Source organism: Ricinus communis, chromosome 7 (genome assembly GCF_019578655.1).
Source record: "Ricinus communis isolate WT05 ecotype wild-type chromosome 7, ASM1957865v1, whole genome shotgun sequence".
NCBI lineage: Eukaryota > Viridiplantae > Streptophyta > Magnoliopsida > Malpighiales > Euphorbiaceae > Ricinus > Ricinus communis.
In genome coordinates, this window is record NC_063262.1 from 3,536,071 (window position 1) to 3,563,609 (window position 27,539).

Consider the following 27,539-nt stretch of genomic DNA (forward strand, 5'->3'; position numbering starts at 1 on the left):
ACACTTATTTGAAGAAGATAGATGGCAAACTAGATCAAGCACTGCACTTGGTTCAAAACATAAATCACAAGCTGGATACTTTTTCACAAGAAGTCCTACAACTGTACTCATCTCTGACAATAAAATATCAAGCTCTGGACAAAGAACTCCGGATACCTCAGCCGATCACCCCCTCTTTTATGCAAAAGCAAAAGGAGATTTCCCGGCTGAAGAAGCAAATAGATCAAATTGAAAATGATCTCTGGAAAAACCAGTCTACTGCAATTCCAACATTCATATCGGCAGCTTCAACCTCATCGGCTATTACTCCTTCATACTTTTCTTCTTTCCCTTTTCTTTCACAACCAGAACAACCACAAGAAACCCTTTATCAGCCCTTTGGCACATTTTCTCACCTTTACCCAAAAAGCTCAGAAACCCAGCAAAAGAAATCCTCTCCTCCTCTAGCCTCTAAAGACAAACTTCCAGAGCAATCTCTCATCAGTCCGTATGATTCAGAATCCTCTTCAGACAACTCAGAGATGGCGGATATCACTGAGATTCTTATGAACACTTCTGCTACTGATCCCAGTCCAGAAGTAGTGGAACCTGAAGACGATGATGCTCAGTCATTCTTTGCCCCCGCTAGAGCTCCAAACCCAAGGTCAAAACCAGCTAGCGCAGGACCTTGGTTCACTTTTGATGACTTGCCACCATCAAAATAGAAGGATAAGCTTTCTGAATTCTTGGCATGGATTGATCTTCAGATGACCCTTGAAGGGGCCACACTCAAAAAAGTCCTTGCCGCATTTGTCACAAGGTTTACGGGAAGCTTAAGAGATTGGTTTCAGTCACAGCCTGAATACACTAGGCTTCAATTTGTCACTCTGCCGACTCCATCAGCAGCAGTAATGATCCTCCATAACCAGTTCCTTGGAAGTTATGACCTTGTCATAAGACAGCAGAAACAAGAGTTCTTTGATCGAAAATGCTGTTCGTTCAAGATAAAGGATCTGGAAAAGCACTATTCGGCTATGTCTAAGCTCTACTATGTCATTGGAGGACATGATGGTGATGATACACTAAAGTATACCTTCATCACCTCTCTGCCGGATGAGATACAACCTGAGGTTAACAATATGATTGCGGCTACAAAGAGACCAGTCACCTCTATTACACTTGGAGAAATCTGGCAATTCACACTCTCTTCCATTAAGAGACTGTGTGATCAACAGGAGTTATTCAAAAGGTTGTCTCAAAGGGACTTGATAGTCCAAAAGGCTTGCAACAAAAACCACCTCAAGATTAAGTGCAAAACCGCCAACTGCGTCTGTACAAATCACAAGAAGAAATCTAGACATCATTTCCAGAAATACACGCGCAGCAACAAGAAGTTCAGGGAAAAGAACCCAAAGAAATTCAAATACTTCCGTAAAAAATGGAACCAGGGGTACAAGTCTGACAGATGTTTCATCTGCAAAAGGAAGGGACACTATGCAAAAAATTGTCCTAGGAATCCAGAAAAGTCAGCAAATATGATTCAACAAGTCAGCATGTCTTTATCTCTTGCAGACTCTTTTGAAGAGGAAATAGAATCTCTACTTTCAGAGCAAGAGGATCTTACCCCAGAAAGCTTATTTGGGTTAGAAATGGAGTTATCAGACTCCACAGAGTCTTCACAAGAATCTTCTTCAGATTCAGATGATAGTGAAATACCAATCTTGATGATTGGTCTGCATGAAGAAAGTCGGAAGAATATTCGGAAGATGTAATACAATATCCTCTCTCCAACCCTATTATCTTCCTTCTTTGTTTCTTCTCCACCTCCTGAAACTTTTCAATCTACTACAAAACCTCCTCCAGTCCCATATATTCCCATACAGATACTGTCCTCAAAATACTCCAAGCCTGTACCAGTAATAGCTTTCTTTGACACTGGAGCTCAAAGAAGCATGATGAACCCAATGGTTCTCCCATCAGAGTATTGGAAGCCCCATGATCAGTTCTTCAGGGCAGCCAACGGTCAAACCTTCAAAACCACTCTGATCACAAGACAGAAGATCGGAATTCAGTTCTTTCCTGATTGCGTTGTATGGACGCACATCATTGGTTCAGATCTTCCAAGCAAGGATATCCTGATAGGATTTGATGTTTATCACCAAGCTCAAAAGCTCCAAATCCTTCCAAATGGTATAAAGTTCAAGAGACAGTTTCGGTCATACACTGAAACTTCAAATCTCTTTTCTGTGATGGATACTATTCCTCCATTCCTCCCATACACAGAAAAATTCCTTCAGTTCTGTCCGGAATCTCATTCACATTTCCAACATCCTCTTCCTCTGTGGAAAAATCCACAGTTCTATATCAGCCTCCCATTCAAACTTTATGAAGACATTAACCCTACTAAAGCCACACACATGGGAATGTCTCCCACAGACCTAGCCCTTGCCCGATCAGAATGCATGACACTGTTACAGCAAGGTCTAATTAAGCCCACTACTTCACAATGGGCTTGTCAAGCCTTTTATGTGGAAAAAAGGTCTGAAAGAATCCGAGGAAAGAAGAGGCTTGTCATAGACTACAAACCCTTAAACCATTTCCTTCAAGACAATAAATTCCCTCTCCCTCGAATCTCAAATCTCAAGGTCCACATCCAAAAGGCCCAGTACTATTCCAAATTTGACCTAAAAGCGGGCTTTTGGCAACTCGGTATCCAGCCCACAGAGAGATACAAAACTGCATTTTGTATCCCTAATGCCCAATACCAGTGGACTGTGATGCCTTTTGGGCTCAAGATGGCCCCATCTCAATTCCAGAAGACAATGATTGAGATTTTTGGGCCCATCCTTTACTCTTCTTTGATCTACATCGATGACATCCTTCTATTCTCAGAAACAGCGTCAGAGGACCATCACCAAATTTCCTTGCCATCATCCAAAAATATGGCATTATGCTATCTGAAAAGAAGAGTTTTATTGGCCAACGAGAAATTGAATTTCTCGGAATGCATTTCAAGAATGGCCAGTACACATATGGTCCCCACCCCGACAAAGGAACTTGATAATTTTCCTAAGGAGAATTTATCAAAGAAACAAATTCAACAGTTCCTTGGAATCCTGAATTATGTTCGAGAGGCCATTCCACACTGTCTAGTTACACGTGCCACCTCTCAAAGATGCTCAGAAGAACCCTCCTCCATGAGGAGCGGAACAAACAACAATTTGTCAAAATTAAAAGAGCTCGGCCCACAATCCGCCACCTCTTACAATCCCGTCAGTAGGAGAACTTATTCTCCAAACAGATGCATCCCGACTATGCATGGGGGCCATCCTCCTAGAAAAGCTCCACGACAAGGAACAATTGTGTGGATATGCATCGGGTCGATTTTCCTCTTGGGAAAATATTATCACACGACCTACAAGGAAATTTTGGCGGTCAAGTCACGGGATAAAAAGTTTGAATTCTTCCCGATTGGACAAAGACTTCCCGGTTCGAATGGACAACTCTTCCTTCCCAAAGATTCTTGAATCCAACCGGAAGACCTTACCCGAGCCTCAACTATTGCGATTAAAATCATGGTTCGTGGTATGACTTTAAGGTTGAGCATATAAAAGGGATAAGAAACCTAATCCCGGATTTCTTATCCAGACTTTACAAGCCTCAGAATCAGCCTATAGTTCTTCTCACCTCTACAATAAATCTTCCCATAATCTTTATGGCTTCCTCATCCTCCGGATCCAACTGCAACCTCCTTCACCACCGGATCTTCCCAACAACCTTACAACCAAACAAGTCACGGACTTTGCGAACATGATGTTCCATTATCTGGCAACTTTTCAACAAACCTTCTCACTCCTAATACAACCCAACTTCTTCTTTCCAGACTACCCTTGGTGTTTGATTTACCACTTATCCCCTGAACATCCAAAGCATGAAAGTGAGTTATGGTTTCTATGGTGCCTATCTACAGTCTGTCATCATGCTATAGAGGTGCCTATTATGAATCTCTTACACTTCTTCAACAATGAAGCTAACTCGGGGTCTTATCCATGGAGATTCCTTACCTGGTTCAAAACTCCATATCAATGGACAGGAGATCTCCTTAAACTTATTCATGAGCAACAGTTATTCTCAAACAACAATTCCAGAGCTTCGGAATACCATGCTATTTTCATATTGCACAGGCCTTATCTCCGACTATCAGAAGACACATATGCAACTCAAAATATTTGTCAATATTGGAGAACACTTGATAGCCCTTTACATTTTGCTCCTCCAGCAATCACAGAAGAACTAAAGCGGGCCCTGCAATACAGGAATGAATTAAGGACAGCTAATGTCTCTGCACCATTAGTCTGCACTTTCAATGGACATCAATCAACTGGACAATCCATTGAACATTTCTGTGTGTGTGGCTTTAGTAGGGTTAATGTCTTCATAAAGTTTGAATGGGAGGCTGATATAGAACTGTGGATTTTTCCACAGAGGAAGAGGATGTTGGAAATGTGAATGAGATTCCGGACAGAACTGAAGGAATTTTTCTGTGTATGGGAGGAATTGAGGAATAGTATCCGTCACAGAAAAGAGATTTGAAGTTTCAGTGTATGACCGAAACTGTCTCTTGAACTTTATACCATTTGGAAGGATTTGGAGCTTTTGAGCTTGGTGATAAACATCAAATCCTATCAGGATATCCTTGCTTGGAAGATCTGAACCAATGATGTGCGTCCATACAACGCAATCAGGAAAGAACTGAATTCCGATCTTCTGTCTTGTGATCAGAGTGGTTTTGAAGGTTTGACCGTTGGCTGCCCTGAAGAACTGATCATGGGGCTTCCAATACTCTGATGGGAGAACCATTGGGTTCATCATGCTTCTTTGAGCTCCAGTGTCAAAGAAAGCTATTACTGGTACAGGCTTGGAGTATTTTGAGGACAGTATCTGTATGGGAATATATGGGATTGGAGGAGGTTTTGTAGTAGATTGAAAAGTTTCAGGAGGTGGAGAAGAAACAAAGAAGGAAGATAATAGGGTTGGAGAGAGAGGATATTGTATTACATCTTCCAGAATATTCTTCTGACTTTCTTCATGCAGACCAATCATCAAGATTGGTATTTCACTATCATCTGAATCTGAAGAAGATTCTTGTGAAGACTCTGTGGAGTCTGATAACTCCATTTCTAACCCAAATAAGCTTTCTGGGGTAAGATCCTCTTGCTCTGAAAGTAGAGATTCTATTTCCTCTTCAAAAGAGTCTGCAAGAGATAAAGACATGCTGACTTGTTGAATCATATTCTTGACTTTTCCGGATTCCTAGGACAATTTTTGCATAGTGTCCTTCCTTTCGCAGGATGAAACATCTGTCAGACTTGTACCCCTGGTTCCATTTTTTACGGAAGTATTTGAATTTCTTTGGGTTCTTTTCCCCGAACTTCTTGTTCTTTAGCGTGTATTTCTGGAAATGATGTCTAGATTTCTTCTTGTGATTTGTACAGACGCAGTTGGCGGTTTTGCACTTAATCTTGAGGTGGTTTTTGTTGCAAGCCTTTTGGACTATCAAGTCCCTTTGAGACAACCTTTTGAATAACTCCTGTTGATCACACAGTCTCTTAATGGAAGAGAGTGTGAATTGCCGATTCTCCAAGTGTAATAGAGGTGATCGGTCTCTTTGTAGCCGCGAATCATATTGTTAACCTCAGGTTGTATCTCATCCGGCAGAGAGGTGATGAAGGTATACTTTAGTGTATCATCACCATCATGTCCTCCAATGACATAGTAGAGCTTAGACATAGCCGAATAGTGCTTTTCCAGATCCTTTATCTTGAACGAACAGCATTTTCGATCAAAGAACTCTTGTTTCTGTTGTCTTATGACAAGGTCATAACTTCCAAGGAACTGGTTATGGAGGATCATTACTGCTGCTGATGGAGTCGGCAGAGTGACAAATTGAAGCCTAGTGTATTCAGCCGGATCAAACCAATCTCTTAAGCTTCCGGTAAACCTTGTGACAAATTCAAGGACTTTTTGAGTGTGGCCCCTTCGAAGGGTCATCCAAGATCAATCCATGCCAAGAATTCAGAAGCTTATCCTTCTATTTTGATGGTGGCAAGTCATCAAAAGTGAACCAAGGTCCTGCACTGGTTTTGACCTTGGGTTTGGAGCTCCAAATGGGGGCAAAGAATGACCGAGCATCATCGTCTTGAGTTCCACTACTTCGGGTGGGATCGAGCGAAGTGTTCATAAGAATCTCAGTGATATCCGCCATCTCTGAGTTGTCCGAAGAGGATTCTGAATCATACGGACTGATGAGAGATTGCTCTGGAAGTTTGTCTTTAGAGGCTAGAGGAAGAGAGGATTTTTTTTGCTGGGTTTCTGAGCTTTTTGGGTAAAGGTGAGAAAATGTGCCAATATCTTCTTCAAATAAGTGTTTTGGACAATAGAATTAGATGTTTGCCAGTTGAGTACTTCTTCAGGGGGTGTCAGCGGCTCTAAGTTTCCAGAGGGAGAAATCCGTGTAGGAAGAATGGTATAAAGTTCAAGAGACAGTTTCGGTTATACACTGAAACTTCAAATCTCTTTTCTGTGACGGATACTATTCCTCCATTCCTCCCATACACAGAAAAATTCCTTCAGTTCTGTCAGGCATTCTGATCGGGCAAGAGCTAGGTCTGTGGGAGACATTCCCATGTGTGTGGCTTTAGTAGGGTTAATGTCTTCATTAAGTTTGAATGGGATGCTGATATAGAACTGTAGATTTTTCCACAGAGGAAGAGGATGTTGGAAATGTGAATGAGATTCCGGAGTTCTTTGTCTAGAGCTTGATATTTTGTTGTCAGAGATGAGTACAGTTGTAGGACTTCTTGTGAAAAAGTATCCAGCTTGTGATCTATGTTTTGAACCAAGTGCAGTGCTTGATCTAGTTTGCCATCTATCTTCTTCAAATAAGTGTTTTGGACAATAGAATTAGATACAAAACTGCATTTTGTATCCCTAATGCCCAATACCAGTGGACTGTGATGCCTTTTGGGCTCAAGACGGCCCCATCTCAATTCCAGAAGACAATGATTGAGATTTTTGGGCCCCTCAAGTTAAGACACAAGCGGCCTCTTGCCATGGGGGTCTTTCTACTCTTTTGGATCTTTAAATTTGCCGAGTTAGCTTTTTTGGATTACACCAGAAACAGATCGTAGCAACTATTAGAACATTGCCATTGGATAAAGAGAAGAGAAAGGAGAAAGTTAGAAAGCCATAAGAGAGTATATAAGAGAGAGATTAATTCTATAAGACAAATTTGGACATGCCATTTTTTAATATTATAGCTCTAAAAGTCTAGTTTTTATATATAAATTTTTTTGTATCAATTTGATGTATATAAAAAGCATATAAATCAAAATATTAAAATATATTCAAACTATCGTGACTAAATGAATAATAAAATATTTTAAATTTTTAAAATAAAAGGACTTATGATTTTGTTCAATACCACAAAGTTGTATTAGACATCAAATACTTTTAATAAAATAGCTTATCATTTAGATTTAAATAGCTCAAGATTTCTATAAAAATTTGGCTTTCACAACTATCGTGTTCACGGTTGTGAGGAATTTGTCGTGACCGTGGACTCCCGGAAACTCATTTTTTTCATAGTTGTTAAAGTTAAAAAGAATAATTGTTGCATCCTCCGGGCCTATTATACCATTTAAATAGATTTAATTTCATATTTTTAAAAAGGATAACCATTGGTTCTTGCCTGAGGCTATATGTACTTCCTTTGGATATTAGTAGATCAATGTTAAGCTTTCAAAATTCGTAATAATATGATATTAAATCTTTATTATCTTTTTCTTTATTCTTAAAAGTGAAATTCTTTATCTACAAATTGTGAGCTTATTCTACTTTTATTCTTGAGCTCAAAATTTTTTTATATCACTAAAATATCTTTGTACAAGATTCATTAATTGGATTGTTTGAATAAACTTTATAATGCTTTTTAAACACTAAGTATTGTTTCAATTGTAAATATAATTGTCTGAGTAATAACCATATGGAAACACTTGAAATCAAATTAGGTGTTAATTATTAAAGCACTTGTAAAAAATTTGAATATAAATTTAAAAATATTTCGGTTTGATTTTATACTAATCAAAATAATCACTGTTAATATTCGAAATTTCAATTGAAGTTAGAGCCATAAATATAGGATTTGGAATTAGCTGAATCATTATAAATTTTATGTCTGAATATCCCTTTCTTACCCTTGACATTTGCTTTATGCTTACTATTTGTTGCCATGTATTCTTGTCTTTTATATCAAGAATTATTTAATTGTTACTGCTAATATTATTTTTGAAATTTAAAATCTTACAAATAAAGTCTTTTAAATTAAATTAAATTTTATAATAACCAATTCAAGGGTCACAGAGTGCGGGTGATCGGCCCGTCTCTAAGCTCAACAGGTAAAATTGTTGTAAAATGATCTCAAGGGAAGCCCATGCCCATCAGAGAGTGAAGGCTCTCCGGTGCGCAGTGCATAGTTTTTCGGTTTGATCGAGGAGAGCGGGACCGTATACTGAGACAATATGACCATAACATAGCACCCTGCACCTCTCAATGCAGAGCTCATGATTAACCACTAATCAAAACCATTTCTGTTACCGACTTGCTTCTTTCTCTTTAATTTTCGCGGGTCTGCAATTTCTTCTATAGAAAAGAAAAAAGAACTTAGTTTCAGTATTCAAATCTTTGTAAGTGATTCCATGTTGCTGCAATGCAATTGTCTTCATTTATTAGATTTTGCAAAAGCGTATCCTTTTCTATGTACATTGTCTGTGCAAAGTTTTGCTTTCAGATCTCAGTCTATCTTTGTTCTATGCATGTTTCTCTTATATCGAATCAGTCATTCCAAATACCATTCTTTTTTCTTTGTTGTTATATTATTTATTTTTCCTCTCATTTTGCTTTTTAGATGCTTCATCTTTTACTATTTTGTTTCTATTTCCAAGATTGAATCCCCCTTTTTACTCATAATTCTCTAGTTTAGAATTTTGTTCGAATCTAATAAGAACACAGTTGATTTATTACTCAAAGCTCATAACCTTAGCCCGTGATTTCTATCTGAATTTAGTGCTGCATTTCTTTTGGCCAATATTTGTGGGTGCATTTACTTTAGTATCAAACTATTTTGGAAGCAATTCTCAATACTTGAACTTTGTCAGTTATAATTGATCAACTACTATCTGATCTGCACCTTTTACCTTTTGTCATTTATGATTTTCTTTTTTCTTTTGGGACTGCTAATGGATTCACTTGGCTTATCTGGTTGTCTGTCAAAGTTCCTTAGTTGCTAGTTTCTTGTATATAACATTTTACAAACTTTGTAATTTGCCTTCTGTCTGGATTCAGTGCTTAGACCTTGTGGGTTGTTAAAGAATGGATTCTGAATCTACTGATGCATCGTCTCGACCTCGTGCCCAAGCTTCTCACCCTGAAAATCTATCATCTCAACCCCCTGCCAAAGTTTCTAATTCTGAAAACCCATTCAAACCTTCTAATAGTGAGTCTCAGTTGCCTGCCAATGCCGAGCCTGCTGCAAACACTGCCAGTAGGGCTGATGATAAGGTGGGTGAAACACCTTCTTCAGGCATATCATCTCACAGTAGAGGTTCAAACCTGCCACAGCCAACACGACCACTAACAGACTCACAAACTGGAAGTTTTGGGTCTACATTTGCTCGTTTGACTAGTGGCCTTGGATTAAATTTTTCTTCAATAGCTCCAGGACTAAACGAGAGTTCTCAAGGCAGTATATCATCTGCACAAACTGGTGTTCTCGAATCTTTAACTAAAGGATTGGTTGATTCATCTCGAAGTGCTGTGAAGGCTGTGCAGGTCAAGGCACGTCATGTAGTATCTCAAAATAAACGTAGATACCAGGTAGCTTACTCATGTTACGGTTTTTGAATTTCTTCTTTGTTTTACTATAAATTTATTTTAATTAGATTTCAGTTAAAAGCTGAGGAAAAGGAAGTGTTTCTGTATCCTAAGGTTTACTTTCGTAAGTTTCTGTTCTTAGCATTTCTGATTACATCTTCATCAAATTATAGGAGGGAGGATATGATTTGGATATGGCTTATATCACTGAAAATATAATTGCTATGGGATTTCCTGCGGGGGATTTAAGCTCTGGGCTATTTGGTTTCTTTGAGGTAAGGAATGTCACCACATTTCGGAATTTTAACTTATCAGCTTAACAATGTATGAACTCATAACTTGATGCAGGGATTCTATCGAAATCACATGGAAGAAGTGATCAATTTCTTTGAGACTCATCATAAGGTATTATCTAATTCTATATATGTATCTATATATTAATAGAATCAGTATTGAATTTTCAGGCTAGATAATGTGGTAACATTTCATGGAAGAGGGAAAGAAAAAATGTTATCTTCTGATTTACTTAAATATTCCCAGATCCTCTGATCAATTAGTGTTGAAATAAATGTAGAAACGTGAATAATGGAAGCTTCTAAAGGATTGTATAGTTAATGATGTTGATATCTCTCAGAAATAATCTGAAAAATATTGACGGAATAGAGAACAGTGAGGTGATGTGAAATATCAAGGAATAGTTTGGGAGCTGTTAAAAACTCAAGAATGAACTAGGACTATTTCCTACATTTCTAATGTGTTGGAAGAACTATGTATTGTACGTAAAAATAAAATGAAAGGACTATTGAATTATGTACCCGATAAGAAACTATACCTTCATAATGCAGGGTTTGTCCGTCAAATGAAATTTGGCAGAAGTACTTGTCACATTATTGACTTAGAAGTACATATGCTTACACTGTTTGAGATGAAGATCACTGCACAGCACCTCGATATTTTTGAATTTACTAGGGATTTAAATGTTTTTCTTGTCATCTTTTTATTTCTAGAATCGGAATTCTATAGTTATGGTTTTAGTGCTGCCATGTTTCTGATTCTGAGCAGTCTGTTAATTGTAAAAGAATCACTTGGCTTCTAGAGTACTCTAATCTTTATTTTTGGTCCAAAATCGTAATGCTGTTTGATACTTTGAAATGGGTGGAATTTTAATGGGTTTTTTTTTTTCATCTATGCCATAGTTGTCAAAGGCGCACCTGAGGCGAGAGGCACACAAGGCGCAAGTCTTAGCGCCTCAAGCCAAGAAAGGCAGGCGACTTCACTAAGACGCGCGCCTAGATGTAAGGCGAGGCGCGCCTTTGTAGTATTTTGACTTTTATTTGTTTTATTTTCTTTTAAGACATACAATGATTTCAGCCCTTCATCATAGATTTAATATAGAATATGTAGGCTTACCCACATCTAATTATCTCCAAAAAATAATTTTAAAAAGTGGAAGAAAGACAATTAAGGCAAAAACACATTGATCAAGACAAGGAAGAGAAGAATTGCCTAGAAGGGTAGGAGTAGGACCAAGACCATAATTATAGACTTATCATAAATTAGTAATGGAAGATGCTTTAGGATTTTTACTATCCTAGGTTCTAGTTATTTATAAGACTATGTTTTACTTTATCATCTCTTTTAAACATGCCCTTTTGTTGTTTGTTAAATGCCTCTTGAACATGATTGTCATGATATTTTTATTTTTTTTCTTTGGTTGTGTGTTATTTTTTTATTTTATGTATGGGTTGTATTATGGGTCCTAGTTTTATTTTATTTTATCTTTTGCGCCTCACTTCTGTCAGGCGCGCGCCTCGCCTTGTGCCTTGCGCCACAGGCACCAAGAGCCCTTATCGCTTTGGTGCACCTTTCGCCTTTAACAACTATGATCTATGCCCTTTGGCCATTAGTTTATTCATTAAATGATCAGAATTCCCACTTAGCTGGGCTATATCTCATATGCTCTATTTTTGCAAAACACATTTTACTTATGTGAACACATTTTATATGCAGGGAAAATACAAAGTGTACAATCTTTGTTCTGAGAGATTGTATGACGCGTCGAAGTTTGAGGGAAAGGTGTATCTTTGTCTTCATTTGCCTTGAAACTATTCTGATTACTGTTTTCTTGTCAAGATATAGCTTTAGGAGATTACCAGAGCGTGACTCGTTTTTATCATAGTGGATCTGAAAAAACTGACAAATTTTCAGAGTAGGTATAACAAGAATTATTTGCTACTAGCCACTTTCAATATTCATAGAGTCATTGCAATAGTATATGCATTGACCGAATACTGATTTTAGGTTATATGTTATACATCCACGGAGTTCTCTTTTCTACCCATGTACCTCTAGAAAAATCCCATATATTCAGAACTACTGGTATCAGCTAGCAGCCTAGTGGCTGGGTCTTGTCTCATGTGCAAGCATGAAATGTACTAATTCCTTGAAAACTAATTTGTTTCAAGCTTATATTTCAAAATCGAATTATCTAAGTAGTTTCAGGACTAAGGTTCATATCTGAAATTGAGTGTGGTCATTGCCCCTGATGGTCATTCAATTAGCTGAATAGGCTGAAATGCAGTTGAATAAAAAGAGTGAACTGATAAGCTTTTGGCATTTGTAAAATTCTAAATATTTTTACTTATTTCAGTTACATGTTAAGTTACAATTGACTCCATGTTCGAGTATTGAATAGATTACAAATAATGATTTTTCTTGAGAATGGCGTCTCATGATGAGATAGTGGGATATTTGTTGTGTGAATATCATAACAATAATGTATGGAGAAATGACTTGACGAGGATAATCTGAAAATTTTCGGTTTCTGATCTTACAGAGCTTTGTCCAGAATAAACATGTGATGCTAATATGTCAACCATGTATTTCTGTCTCAGTTAGGGTAACAGGACTATTAATATAAGCAAATCTTTTTTTTTTTTTATTGAGAATGGTCAGTATTTGTTAAATTTTGGGTGCTAATTGTTATTTTTAGCTTCTTCTAAGTATGGGTTTCTGGTTTTCTTTTTCCCATAGGTAGCATGCTTCCCATTTGATGACCATAATTGTCCTCCCTTGCATCTCATAACAGCATTCTGTTTAAGTTCATTCTCATGGTTGAAGGAGGACATTCAAAATGTGGTGGTAGTACATTGCAAAGCTGGTATGGGCAGGACAGGTGTAATGATATGTAGCCTTCTTCTTTTTCTGAAGGTGAGATTTAACGTTTTCTCATTAACGTTGTGGTTAGTTTGGTGAAATTTTATTCTTCTGTGGATCATGCTGGCCTTTTTTCATTGATATCTTTACATACCTTCTGTATGCAGTTCTTCCCAACTGCCGATCAAGCCATTGATTACTTCAACCAGAAAAGATGCGTGGACGGAAAGGCTCTGGTTCTCCCAAGTCAGATTGTTAGTCAATCTAATTTATGGAGTGCTTTTTATCCTTTAAGAAGTTTTTATGTTAAATTTAAGGAGTTGATCTTGCATTTACTGAAATTTATAATTATCTGCTTCCACAGAGGTATGTCAAATACTTTGATCGTATCTTAACCTACTTCAATGGAGAAAATCAGCCTGGACGAAGGTATAGTTTCTAGCATCTCTGTCCAACTTAGTGGAGTAGTATTCAGCTAGTTACTGAAGTTATACACACACAGGTGCATGCTTAGAGGATTTCGGCTTCACAAATGTCCTTATTGGATAAGACCCTCTATCACCATCTCTAATCATAGTGGTATGCTGTGGCTTTCCCTGAGCAAATTTCTCTTATGTTTATATGACCAAATGACATCTTGATCTTTCAAGTTAAGCTTTGGTCTAAATGAATCTCCGCGCGCATGTTATACCAGCATCAGTGCTTAGAAAACTCAGCAACAGTTTTTAATAATGTGGGATTCATTTTTCATTTGTTTGTTATTAATTTTTGTATGTTACCTGTAAATATATAAATTAGAAATGTTCTCCTTTATCCGCAGGGGTTCTGTTCTCAACAAAAAATCATCCCAAAACAAAGGATTTAATGGTAGACCTTTACTCGAGTTGTTTGGTTATGGTTTAATTGATTGCCTTATTTATTGATAACTTACTGTGCGCAATCCTATTTTAAATTTCTGATCCAAGCGTGCCAAATCCACTTTTGCAGCCAGAAGATTTCTGGATTAGAGCCCCAAAGAAAGGGATCGTGGTGTTTGCTCTACCAGGGGAGCCAGGCCTGACAGAATTGGTTGGGGACTTCAAAATCCACTTTCATGATCGCCATGGAGATTTCTACTGGTTTGTAAACTCTGTATTTTAACAACCTATTTCCTCAATAAGATGTTTGTACTGAAAGAACTATTATTCTCCGGTCCAACTTCAACATACCAATTAATGAACAAAATTTGAAATTTCTTCTTGTCATTGATATATATAGAGCCCTACAAGCTCTTCGTTATTCTTTTCTTTGTCTATTCTAATTCTTGAAACTGATTTTCCTTTACCCTTTTGTTTTCTTGGGTCTTCAGTTGGTTAAATACCACGATGACAGAGAATAGAAAAATACTAGATACATCTGATCTTGATGGTTTTGACAAGGTAATGATGGTATCTTTTACATGCATCTTATTCAGCAGATACCTGAAACAGTAGGTTAGATTTCTCCATTTCAAGGTACTTTCTTTTGATGGCCTGTTGATTGTGCTTTTGCAGAGAAAACTGCCTTCGCCAGGGTTCCAAATTGAAGTTGTGATGATCGACTATGATGGTACTTCACCAGCAAGGTCAAAAGTTGATTCTTTGAACAAGGGATCTGATAGTACTAGAAATTCAGAATATGGTCCCAAGCCAAGCAGTAGAGTTACAGTTTCCAATCAAAGAAAAGTCTCCGAGAATGAAGATGATGTATTCTCGGACAGTGAGGGAGAAGAAAGTAGTGCTCCCAAAAGCAGGCAAGCTACTGCATCCGGAGTTGGATCCACTCAATCTGATCATACATCTAACATCACAGCAGAGCAAATGAGGAGCTTAACACATGGAACTGAGCAAATGTCACTTGGGAGTCGTGAATCTTCACATTTTAATGCTTCCAAGGGACCAAGTAGAGATGGAAATGAGAAACCTCCCTCAGGCCATGGAATACGGAATCTAGACTCTGTAGGGGCGAGCGATATTAAGGCAATTGCTGCTGATGCTTCAGTTTTCTCATTTGGAGACGAAGAAGATTATGAAAGTGAATGAAGAATTGGGATTTAATGCTTCAGTTTTATCACTTGCACTTAGCCCTTTGAGAGCAAATGGCACTATTTAGTTAATGGGATGTTAATTGAATTTATTCCTTTTATTTGTTATTCGTTGCAGCAGAAAAGATTTATGCCATTTTCTGAACTGTTCTACCATCTGTCAATCCCTTCTGCTTCCTCCTTATATGATGAAGCTTATTTGTATTCGAACCACAAACCCTATGGAATATTTGATTTTTCTCGGACTTCGAATGGAATGTGAATAGAAATGGATCCTATCAAGACATTCTATTCCTTTTTCTGCATGCAATACAGTAATGAACTTTTCTACACTAGAATCTTATCAAGCTAAATATATTCATTTTTCCTTCCAGGGCAAACCAGATGGCTAGTTAGCTTCTTCTTTTTTTCTTTTTCTTTTTTCCAGTGGAAAACGCTTTCGAGTTTTTGACAAACTAGTTATTAACCCGCATAACATATATTTCTATAAATTTGATTTTAATCTCAAAATTATACTGAACATTATGGTTATTTGAATCTTATTTCATAATTAATTAAGTTAAGATGAATGGTGCCTTCAAGATAATACTTAACATTTACTTCTTTTGTTATAGCATTTTCTATAATTATTTTAAAGTATATTTTCTTATTTTTTTGTTCTATCTTTTATGTAAGAGAATATTTATTTTTTTCCTTTCCTTGACATAGACCTTTTTTCTTTTGCAGGTTTATTTGAATCAAAATTCATATGAAAATAAGAAATGACAAAGGAAATCCGGTGTAAGACACACTGGAACTTCTTTTTGATGTAAATATTTCTCAAAGCCTTTAAAAGAAGTTTGGTAATAGAAATATTGAACCTTCATTTCTATTTTATCGATAGGAAAAAAAAAAAGATATGGACCCAGATAAATATTATAAATTTAATGCCCAAAATTAGTTCAAAATTCAACTACCAACACTTTTTATCAAAAGGAAAAAAATTGGCTTAGACTAGGAACAAATATAAGATACCAAATGTTAATAAACATAAAAACTCGAATCTTAAAATAAATTCTCAGACCTGATGAAAGAGTATAGAGCTAGAATACAATGAAATTTACAATATGCAATACACATTGAAATGAATATTCTAGGACCTAGAAAAATTAGTTATAAGGAATTGTAATACGTTGGAAGAGGTGCATGATCTCCAAGCACTAGTTAAAGAAATACATGGTAACCTCCCAACTCAGCTGAATCTATGAAATGGGGATTTTGATGGACTTTCTCATTTCAAACTCTAACAACCACAAGCAAATAATAAGTGACGCAATGGAATTTGTTTGCTTGTGATTGTTAGATATCGACAATGGATTTCTCCATGGAGATTTGCATGAAGAAATCTTTATGGACTTGCCTCAAAAGCAAATAATCCAACAATTGGAACAATTTCTCATTTGCTTGTGATTGTTAGATGTCGACAATGGATTTCTCCATAGAGATTTGCATGAAGAAATCTTTATGGACTTGCCTCAAAAGCAAATAATCCAACAACAGAAACAATTTCTCATTTGCTTGTGATTGTTGGATGTCGACAATGGATTTCTCCATGGAGATTTGCATGAAGAAGTCCTTATGGACTTGCCTCAAGAGTTTGTCCAAGAGAATCCAACTCAGGTTTGTAGACTTACAAATCCACTTCATGAACTAAAATAAACAAGCAGGCAATGGAATGCAAGATTAACCAATGCCTTACATGCTCAAGGATTCTCTCAAGCAGCAGTCGGTATTTCTTTGTTTCTTAAACATTATGACTCAGCTTTCGTTTTTGCTAGTATATGTTGATGATGTTATTTTATCAAGCAACAATCTTGATGATTTAAAGAAGATCAAGCATATTAAAGATCTGGGAGCTCTCAAATGTGTTCTTGGTATTGAAGTATCAGGATCTGCCTCAGGAATCTTTCTTTGTCAAACACCTTCACATTTCTCATATCCACAATGCTTTACTCTACCGTGATGATCAATCTGCTATATAAATAGCAGAAGGTCTACTTTTCCATTTTAAAAACTAAGCCCATTGAACTAAATTGTCATTTGATCAGACAAAAGTTGCAGGCAGTCATTATGAAGTAGCTGCCAGTCAGCTAGCTGATTTGCTCACCAAACTATTGTCTTTCACCGGGTTTCACTAGTCTATTTCCTTTCCCATTATAAAGATAGAACCCGTTGTAATTGGATTGAAATATATAATGATGGGAGTTAACATTTTTATATATATTCTTGGACCGGGTAGAATATTATGCGACAGAGCAAACAACTGAGGTGCCGCGACTGTAGACTTACCTGCAGTTTCTTTACTCCTGCTCCTGAGTTTGTCTATCTCATAAAATCACAGTTATGCATAATTAATGAGAACGTCCACTTTATTTAAATATAACTTAAAAAAACACCACAATATAAAATAAAAAACATTAATGACAAGCATATAAATAACTCTCACACATTCTCACCTTAATTACAGAAATTAACCAACAGCTAGATCATAAGCTAGCCTGTAGCTCTTAGTTTGTTTTATTTTGCAAGATCATAATATTATTGCCTGCATGGCCCATTATTAATATGCAGAAAAGATGAACCTTCTGTTCTGTGGACGCACTAATTAAGCCTTGACAAGGGCTTCATCAATCTCCTTAGTCATATTGACCATAAAATCTACGTAAATTTGTGGAACTGGAACACTGGAATTCCGTTTCTCATATTCAATTGCCACTGTTACCAAGCTTCCTTCGTTTTTGGGCTTGGGATGCCATATCGGATTGTAGACCTTGTAATGCTCGAAGACATCACCTTCCAGACCAATAAGCTTCACTATCTTGTTCTCTTCATCAAGTTCAGCCCTTTCTTTAAGTTTTCCAGGTTTCCCTTCTGTAGTTTATCATAATATGAATCAGGACTCGTTTCACTTTTAATATATCCATAACTATTGATGCTGACATGCATATATATACATATAAGAGAAATAAACTGACATGCACGTGCTGATATGTATGTAATAAGTTGGTGTTGTTGCATATATACCTACAGTGTAGTGCCAGATCCTGATGGAGCCTGGAGTCTCCCAATCACCTTCATGTACATGAACTGCTTGTATATTGGAAGGAGTATGATTGGGAACTTGGTGGGGTTGGACTTTCCAGAAGTTGAAGAATTTTTCAGCAGAAGACTTGATTTCCACCTCAACCTCTAGCTGACCTTTCATATCATCAGCCATGATTTGATTTTCTTTTTCTCGTATATGTATACTTGTAAGCAAGTGACATAACTTGGATTGAATTGGCTCTTCTTTATATAAGACCTCATGTCCTGTATGGAGTGACTAACGTGTGAATTAAGTAGAGTTTGTATTATTTTATCACTAGTTAATATATCAATGAATGTTAGTTTTGTTGTTGAATTTTATAAAATTAAGTGAATGATTATGCTTTTTGAGATAAACAAAAGATATAGATTGCATAATTCACATGAGTTTACTTACTTTATACACGCACATAAAAATATTATATTTTACAATTATTATAATCTAACACGATCAAACTCACAAATAGTTTGAATTAAAAAGATATTTTAAAAATAATAGTAAAAGATTTCATCAATTAAATCACATATTCCTTTCCTTCTCTTATTTAAATCAAGTATTAGTCTTAAATTTTCATTATTAATAAATTATTATTCTCTCAACAATTTTTTTTAAAAAATATAATATTTTAATTTATATATTTATATATTTATTTATTATTTAATTTAATCATTTATTTTGAAAATCATAATAAATAAAATAATATAGTCGAATAAATGTTATAATTTTAACCACAATTAAAATACACTTAGAACTAAACAATACAGTTAAAGTAAAGAACCATCCCAAAAATCTTTTTTCTTTCTTTTCTTTTATGAATTTCTTTGTTTTTACATAATTTTTTGTTGAAATCCAGTTTGTCTGTTAGTTGGGAATGGTGGACAACTTATGTCTGCTAGTCCAACTAGTTAGAGCCCACCCTTCTCCATTTGAGCAAAGGAATTTTTTTTTTCAAATTATTCTAGCGTTATATTTCATCGAAATCTATTAAAAAATTTATTTAATAAAAAAAATATAAGAAAAAAATAAAATAAAAATATTAAAGCTGAAAAAATATATTGATATTATAAAATATATTAATTTACTATTATGTAATTGGTTTAAAAATTCTACCTATTTTATCAAAATTTAATTTAAATATAATTAATTTCACAGAAATTTGATTATATAGAAATCAAAATTAATTTTTACTTTATTCAAAGCATATAAACTTTAGATTTATAAATAAATTTTATAAATTTTAAATGTAAATAATGTAAAAAAAGAACTTAACAAAATTTTGTCCTAAAATATTTTTTTTTCTTTTCAAAACACTACTAGAAAAATACGTATGAATTATATCAAAATACACTAGCAAATTTCAAATTTTTAATAATTAATTTTAACATTTTGGTATTTTTCACTTCATTAACTCGGTTAGAAATAGACGTTAAATGTTTATAAATTGTCTAAAATACCCCTTCACTTAGCGTAGCTCACTTTATTCATTATCGTGTTCATCTCTCCCTCTTTGTTGATTTTTACAGATTATCTCTCTTGTTCATACTTCTCTTTCCTAATCTAACCTTCTCCATTGTTTTCTTTATTTCACTTTCTCGATTTTTATTTATTTTTAAAATTCTGAAAAAAGACATAGAAGTCCTGTTCAAAGAAAATCCTCGAATTTTATATTAGTGTTCTCCTATTGTTTTGAATTGTTTATTAATGGGTTTAATTTATTAGTAAATTTTATGTTTTTTTAATGGTTAATTAATAATGGATATTAGTTTATTATGGGTTTTTTTTTAAGATTATTTTTAATGGGTGTTTAATCAGAGATTTTTTACATTAATTTATTAAATTCTTTTAATCTAATATTAGTAATGAAATATCATCAATTGTATTACTAGAGTATAATTAGTTTTCCTTTTCTAAATTTGACAAATGGAATGTGCAAAATCATATAATTTATGATGTTTGAAAACAAATGATGATTTTTTAAGTATATTTAGGAAGCACAAAGATAATCCTATTATTTCTCTATAAATGTACGAGAGTTTTGAAGCATTAAATGTAATAATGCCTGTGAATTGCATGGATCCTAAACCTATTTATTGAGATGATGCATGTCAAGTGTTAGATTAAATTACAGTTAATAGTGACACTAATCATGTAAGTGAATGGATGATTTTGGGTGAATGTTAGTACCGAATGAGTGTGGACTTGATACTTATGTTAAAGTAACTGAACCTGTCGGTGATGGGGTTACTATTGATAGAGTGCAGGGTAGTTAGGGTGCCATAGAGGGTAGCACAGAAGAAAATGAGGGTGCTACTATAAATAGCGATGGGTGCTGCTAGGGAAGTGTGTTAGCTAATGACAAATTTAGTTAGACAAATAGCCAACTAGAATGGAGAGGTAGAGGAAGGCCAACGACTAATATACTAGCGGTTCTCATATCATTTATTAAATTTAAAATATATATATTAATAATAAATTTTAATACTACTGTGATATTTAAATATAAAAATTAATATTCTTTATAACTATTAAAATTTTTATGAAATTAACGTATGAATGTATATTGGAATAATGAATTTTTTAATTTTTTTTATCTTTAGGAATAATAGCTGAACAATTCGAATACTAAGGTCATAATCTAGAAAAAAGACATTATAAATTAACCTAAAAAGAATCCTATTAAGTGATAGCCCGTTAAATATGTAGCCCATCCGGTAATGATTAAATGTAACTGATACTGAGGAACACATGAAGCTAAGTGGAAAGCTTCCATTTCACTTAATACATAAGTTAAATTAAGCTGAGGAACATTTCACTATTACAGACGCATGCAAGCCAATCGAGATGGTGACTTTTGTCCCTTCTAAAAGAAATGGAGGAATCTGATGGCTTAGATCTAATATCAACCAAGATGGGAAATTACTACTTTTTAAAATAAAATAAAAAGAAATTATTTATAAAATTACTATTTTTTTCTATCAATTATAAAACTCACATAAAATCTTATTAATTATTAATCTCAAGACTAAAAGATTTGGCAGTATGTGTACATGTTTTTCTTTTCAAAATCTATCAATCAAACCAATTTTTCAAAAAATAGTTAAAATAATATTATCCAATTTGATTATATTAAGCTAACCAATGAGGCACAGGAAGACGCAATGCTTGCCTGTCAGTTACATTTAGATTTGGCAAATCTGATGAAGATTTTCTCTTAAAAGATTTCACCAGGGATTATAGTTTAAATTATAAACTATTAGTATTACTTTAATGATACCAATCATTCCTATTTTTAGCAAAATCCATATATTTGCAAATGTAAGGATATGATTTTGCCTCTTCTCTCTTAATATTTTTCTTTTCAAATTATTAGAATATATTTGTGTCCTTTCATGCTTCAGTTAATCTATACATACATATAAATTTCTAAAATTTAAATATTTTTGACATGTGTGTTTAATTTTTAATATATATAATTTTTATTTTGACATGTATATTATTTTTAATACATAAAGTTAAAGTTTATGTGTAATTTTAAATTTTTTTTATTAATTTATTGATTATTAAGTTACACATTTCTAATTAAACAGGGACTCTAATCCTAAAAAATAGTATATCAAATATATTTTAATATTATATTAACTAATAAATAATTTTCTAATCAGATAATGACACTAATTTTATTCTAAAAATATATATTTAATTATATTTTAATATAATATTAACGAATAAATTAGTTTTTCAATTAGATAATAATTTTAAATTTAGAGAATAACATCTTAAATTATATTTTTGATTATATTAAATAATAAGTTAATTTTTAATTATATAATAAATTTTTAATTTTAAAAATAGTAATATCAATTATATTGATATATTAAATTATATTATATTAAAAATAATTAATAAATAATTTTTTATTAATTTATATCATGCATTAATAAAATTTTAAAATTTTAAAAAATTAAAAATATTTAAAAATAATTAATTTGCTTTTTATTTTTAAAATTTTTATAAATTAATATTAATATTAAAAATTTTATTAAATTATACATAATCAAAATAATAATAACAGTCGTGGAATGCACGAATAAACGATTAATACTAAATTATTTTGTGAATAATTTTATTATTATACATTTACAATTAAATTTCTAGAATGCGAATATTTTTCATATAGGTTAAATGTAATTGATAAGAAGAGACCATATTTCTTATTAATATCACCAAATTTCAGGACCTCTTCCTTTATTTTTCTGCTCTTAATTAATTAAGGCTACCTACTAAATCATCAGTTTGTCGGCCATATAAGAAAAGTCATCATCAAATTAAACCTAATATGATTTTTTTTCACCTAATATCAACCAAACAACATCACAAATAAAACGTGCTGTATCAACTGATTTTCCTTTTTAAAAGAAAAGAAATCAATTGCAACAAGAGACTGCCAATTTAAGAGCAAAATAATACTTGTTCTAATTAAGACTCCTCCTTTCAAGGCTTTGAGATGTCAATAACTAACTAGCTAGTAACATACACCAAGTTCTTTGTAGTAAGTTCGAAACTTGCAAATGATAGCGAAGAGGAAGTGTTCACAACACAAGTATGAAAAAGCCAAAGAGATAAAAATGTTATGTAAATGCATCAAGACAATTTAAAAAATAAAAATAAGAAAACGCTATTTGGAAAATTTTCATTTAATCTTTATTTTAGAGTCCAACTTTATATTAATTATAGAAATGCTGAGACTGGTAGTCTTTCTGGGGTCAAAAACTTAACACAGAACTTTTATATCTTCCATTTCTGCCCCATGACTACCACACATAAGAATCAACTTAGGTGAATCCACCTTTTTGCTTTGGTGATTTGGGAGGCAAAATAATATTGAAAAGTTCAAAACTGAATACTCTTACTGGTATTCATTTTAATTGCCTCAAAGCACTGCAAAATTCATGTTCAAAAGTGATGCTATAAATAGTAATGAACTAAATGTGATACAAATACATGAGAATCTAATGAAGGAAAGGAACAAAACTAAAGGCCAATCATTTACCTCGATCATTAAGGGCAGATAATCTAATCGCACCCCTCCAAAGTTTCAGCTTCTACACGAACATTTCTGTGCATTGGTAATATCTTGAACACTCTGTATGTGCTCGGTCAAGTACCTAGCCCTCTATGCTAGTGTTCCAAAATAACTTTTGAGGGCTCATCACCTTTTCTTCAACTTCATCTCTTCCAGTTCTTTTTTGAGCTTAGTTATGATCTTATCCTGTGTAGAGATTTGAAACTCCTTTGAACTTAGATTCTGCTTTAGTTTTTCAATCTCTTTCATGTGATCATCACACTTGCTCAGATCTTTTTCCTTCAGTTCTTGCTTTAATCTTTCAATCTCTTTCACATGATCATCACAATCATCTCTCTTTAGTTTCTTAGTGTTACCTATATCCTCACCTTGAAAAGCTCTCTTTTTTTGTAAATCTTGATGAATGAAATGATCGTGTCCCATTTTCCTAACATATAGATTAGCAGTTGCTCCTGTTTTGAGTTTTAGTGTTATCATTTTCTGCAGCAGTCCATTTTTGTCCTGACATAACCAAAAAAAGAAATGTTAGTTTTGCATTTCATACAAAACAGAGTCCTGTAACTAGGATTTTCATTCATTCAGACACGAAAGCATGATCATCAAAAAAAAAAAAAAAAAAAAAGAAAAGAACGTTTAATAAAATGCAGCACACTAACTAGCAAGTACCTTCTCTAATCTCCCGTTCAAATTATCAAACGCGCAATGCGCCTCTTGTGGATCCTTAAAGATAGCAAGTGCAGAATATTGTACTCGACCTTTCTTAGGTGGCTGCTACAAAATCAATCACAACTTTAGAAGCTTAGTTTGGAAATGCACATAAAAAGACTTGACTCCATGCTGAAAAATTGGCATCAGCAAGCCACGAGATTTTATTTGAGAAATGATAATCTAAAAGCTTAATCAAAATACAGCAGTCTTCTCCCAACTCTCAAACAAAATGTATGTGCAAGTGTTTATCTTTAATGAGCCCTGGTTGCATCATTGAAAATTAGGTAAAATAGGAGTTTGATTATTCTTAACGGTACCATCATCGAGTTTCTAAGATTTTGTTAAAAGATAACATTATAAGAGCAGCACAAATCCTGGGGGTCAAGTTCATCTGAAGAATAATTTCATCAAACTACTAGCTTTATGAATCTCAGTGTTGCAAGTAAGGCATTGTAACTAAAATCACTCTTGCAAAGAAAAATTGAGGAATGAATTGAAAATACTCAACCTTGAGTTCAATTGTAAATTGCTCAGGAAAGACTCTATGTAATTCTTCACTATGGACATCAGTTGGTATCCCATGGAGAAGCAGCTTTGCCAATTCATTTTCTAACACCTATATTATCCAAAAGAAATTGATTCATAGATGAGCATTGCACCAGTCAGAGTCAAAGATGCCAAAAGTTATCTATTATACTTACATGCTCATGATTCACTGGAATGTCATTATCGACTCCACGTTCAATCTTGGCAAGAAAAAGTTTCATTGCAGCAGATGCATCGTCCATGCAATTGTGTGGAGCACCTCCTTTGCGAAGTTCAAAGCCCAGCACAGACTGTCAATAAAATACATGAAACATTCAACCATGGATTTAAAACAAGGAACACTCACTTGCCTTTCAATAAATGAATACACCAAATTGAACACAGAAAAGTCTTAATTATGATCGAGCAAAGAGAAACAAACAGGATCTGTATCAACTGTTGTCAGGATAATGTTAGCTCAGCAAAAATAATTAACTTGACAGGTATAAAGCAATTTATAGCAATCACATTCGTCACCCTCAAGATGTTCCGAACAAAGCAAGAGACAAATTTTCTAAGGGATAGCAAATATCAAATTGATAGCATCTGACCTTACATAAGGTATCTAAAGATGGTGGACGTCCGTCTAAACGTCTGAAGATAAAGGAGGTGTCAACCACTCTGGCATGATCTAGCTTCAGTGCTATGAAGAAGGGTAAATTGAAACAAAAGCAAAAAAAATCAAAGCATGAACAAACTGCAAAAGTATCAAGTAGAAGTGTTCTATAAACAAGCTCATTATGCAAATGCTTGACATACCCTGTAGGTCATTATATAAACCGTGGCCCACTAAAATAGTTCCCTTCTGTAATAGCTTCTTCATAAATTTCTACATAAGTGCAATAAATAGCTTCAGACAAAGAACATAAAACGAAAATCATATAGGATCCTAGAATTACTAACATAATACCTGTATATCTGCTAATGAACAAGACACTCCATCCAAATCCCTAGCAGTAACACCAGTAATCTCAGTCCTATAATCTGCAACTGGTTTGTAAGGATTTACTTTTTCATCAAGTTTGACCTGAGAAGCCAAAGTCCAAAGTTACTTCATTTTACGGTGCCAAATGGTAATCTTCTATATTTATAAATGAATATTTACACTTCATGAAGCCTCCAGAACTCTAGTGGGCAAGCATTATATACCTATGGCAAAGTAACAAGCCAGAAAAGAAAAGCTTTTCATACCTGTAAATTGCGATCCACAACACACACCCTCACCAAAGCTTCGGTACCATCCTCGCAAAGAACCATCTCACAATCAATAGCAATAATTGAATCTGTACTCATCAACTTGGATTTTTTAGGGAGTTTTGTTACGACCCAACCCTGATACACATTTCCACATGTTAATAATACAAGCCAAATTGACTAGCAATACTTACAGAAAAACAATGTATAACAAGCAAAATACTGGTAGCTTGAGAAGAAAACATAACAAGCAAGGGAGAATATCAGGGTTTTATATTAATTCAAATTCACGAATATGTTATTACTATAGGCAACACAAAATGGTATCCACTTCACAAGTTTGAATTTTAAAGATCATAAAAATTGGCTCAGTCTGACTTACATAAAGCTCAAGGTTAAATTATAACCGAAAACAAATATAACTAAATATGTGATACATCTTGCTTAAACTAAATGAGATGGAGATAATTTCAGTAATGAAAGAACACAATTTACAAATATAGGTTTAGTTCAATAAGTCCACACAGATACACCTTTGTATTATTTGCAATAAATCATGGGCAAGAGTTCACACTTGAACTGAATTCTTGTAAAATATATCATTTTTTTAAAATGCCTTATAATTCTTCAGTTGCAAGGTATTGTAGTCTAGTAACTATGGACTTCACAAATATTTAGAGTTGATTAAATAGAATTCAAATTTAATTTAACATTGTCTTTGGTTTAAATCTTATTCAAATAAATGCTTTTAAAATGCCTTTTTTCTTAAGTTGAAAGAATTTAATTTCTACCGTAAACCTTTCCTCGTTTGAACCTCGCCCTTAACAACTACAAAACTTTACGATAACAATAATTAACTAAATAGAATTCAATTCTTTTTAACTTTCTAGATGTATTATTAAGAAATGAAAGTCAACATCGAACCTGATCATAGGAAGGGAAGGCATACTTTGAAAGGTAAAATGGATGTTCCACTGTTAAACGAACGAGCCTCTGCACTGCCACAATAATCACAATATTAACCATTGATTGAATATAACCATGATTGTTTTTAGAAACAAAGTACCTAAAACAAAAACAGTACCTGTTCAGGTGATTCATTATCAGGAGATTCTTGTCTAATTTGATCTAACACCTCACGATTTGAATGTAACCGGAGTACATAATCCACAAACTGAAATGCATAAATCAATTAGTAAATAAATAAACTAACAATAAGATATTATAGGACAATTAAACTAAGTTAATCACCTTGAGGTCTGATTTATGAGTAAAGGTTTGTAGAAAAGAAACTAAAGTAGGACGCGTCCTCTTAGCCGGGTCACTTAAGCTAGACCCGATTTTCTTATCATAAACGTTTAGAAACTCCTTCCAGCCACCTTGAGTACCTTTCCTTCCTTGCTTTTGTGCTAATTTCACAATTTCGACAAGAATCTGCTTCACATTTTATCAACATCGGAGACTTAAACCATATACACATAAAAAATTATTGAAAGAGGTGAAGACAGCAACTCACCTTTTCCGGCACGGTGGCGAGTTTATTTTCCATTTTGCTTGGTGGAGAGCAGCAGAGAGTGCGGCCTGTAGCAAGGAGAAGCCGGGACTCAGGGTTTATGAGTTTGTTGTTTTTTCTATATGGGTTTATCATGGACACCTTTAAGAGCCGACCGGGCCGGTTTAACTAACCTACAAATAAAATAAATAAATAAATAAAACCT

General features: G+C 34.2%; 3 protein-coding genes across 5 annotated transcripts; 1 reads left to right on the forward strand and 2 right to left on the reverse strand.

The window, feature by feature from the left end:
* The first annotated feature begins 8,389 nt into the window (after positions 1-8,389).
* Positions 8,390-15,439, forward strand: LOC8286421 (phosphatidylinositol 3,4,5-trisphosphate 3-phosphatase and protein-tyrosine-phosphatase PTEN2A). 2 transcript variants are annotated; one of them, XM_002524869.3, is made up of 13 exons: positions 8,390-8,723; positions 9,382-9,912; positions 10,083-10,184; positions 10,258-10,314; positions 11,920-11,985; positions 12,943-13,119; positions 13,233-13,319; positions 13,430-13,494; positions 13,568-13,644; positions 13,886-13,932; positions 14,053-14,183; positions 14,414-14,483; positions 14,598-15,439. In XM_002524869.3, exons 2-13 carry the CDS (start codon positions 9,409-9,411, stop codon positions 15,123-15,125), a joined length of 1,911 nt encoding a protein of 636 aa, XP_002524915.1. In that variant the 5' UTR covers positions 8,390-8,723; positions 9,382-9,408; the 3' UTR covers positions 15,126-15,439. The 2 variants fall into 2 exon arrangements, with proteins under 2 accessions (XP_002524915.1, XP_015578311.1); XM_015722825.2 differs by lacking the exon at positions 11,920-11,985.
* A 2,078-nt stretch (positions 15,440-17,517) lies between these two features.
* On the reverse strand, positions 17,518-18,436 carry LOC8286422 (MLP-like protein 328). Its single transcript, XM_002524870.4, has 2 exons — positions 18,191-18,436; positions 17,518-18,037 (listed from the first exon to the last, which is right to left on the reverse strand). The coding sequence occupies exons 1-2, from the start codon at positions 18,381-18,383 to the stop codon at positions 17,772-17,774; spliced, it is 459 nt and encodes a 152-aa protein (XP_002524916.1). The 5' UTR covers positions 18,384-18,436; the 3' UTR covers positions 17,518-17,771.
* A 4,696-nt stretch (positions 18,437-23,132) lies between these two features.
* LOC8286423 (small RNA degrading nuclease 3) lies at positions 23,133-27,497 on the reverse strand. Of its 2 annotated transcripts, none has more exons than XM_002524871.4 (12): positions 27,338-27,497; positions 27,073-27,255; positions 26,906-26,995; positions 26,746-26,814; positions 25,819-25,959; positions 25,538-25,654; positions 25,387-25,456; positions 25,179-25,270; positions 24,744-24,878; positions 24,551-24,658; positions 24,001-24,102; positions 23,133-23,835 (listed from the first exon to the last, which is right to left on the reverse strand). In XM_002524871.4, exons 1-12 carry the CDS (start codon positions 27,467-27,469, stop codon positions 23,461-23,463), a joined length of 1,614 nt encoding a protein of 537 aa, XP_002524917.2. In that variant the 5' UTR covers positions 27,470-27,497; the 3' UTR covers positions 23,133-23,460. The 2 variants fall into 2 exon arrangements, with proteins under 2 accessions (XP_002524917.2, XP_015578287.2); XM_015722801.3 differs by having other exon boundaries at positions 24,001-24,105.
* Between the last annotated feature and the right edge of the window lie 42 nt (positions 27,498-27,539).

Coding starts and splice junctions, on each gene's coding strand:
- LOC8286421 (XM_002524869.3), top strand. CDS start 9,409: ATGGATTCTGAATCTACTGATGCATCGTCTCGACCTCGTGCCCAAGCT. Junction 9,913..10,082: donor AAAATAAACGTAGATACCAG/GTAGCTTACTCA, acceptor ATCAAATTATAG/GAGGGAGGATATGATTTGGA. Junction 10,185..10,257: donor GGCTATTTGGTTTCTTTGAG/GTAAGGAATGTC, acceptor AACTTGATGCAG/GGATTCTATCGAAATCACAT.
- LOC8286422 (XM_002524870.4), bottom strand. CDS start 18,383: ATGGCTGATGATATGAAAGGTCAGCTAGAGGTTGAGGTGGAAATCAAG. Junction 18,038..18,190: donor GATCTGGCACTACACTGTAG/GTATATATGCAA, acceptor GATAAACTACAG/AAGGGAAACCTGGAAAACTT.
- LOC8286423 (XM_015722801.3), bottom strand. CDS start 27,469: ATGATAAACCCATATAGAAAAAACAACAAACTCATAAACCCTGAGTCC. Junction 25,655..25,818: donor TTGTGGATCGCAATTTACAG/GTATGAAAAGCT, acceptor TTGGCTTCTCAG/GTCAAACTTGATGAAAAAGT. Junction 24,659..24,743: donor TTCCAGTGAATCATGAGCAT/GTAAGTATAATA, acceptor TGGATAATATAG/GTGTTAGAAAATGAATTGGC.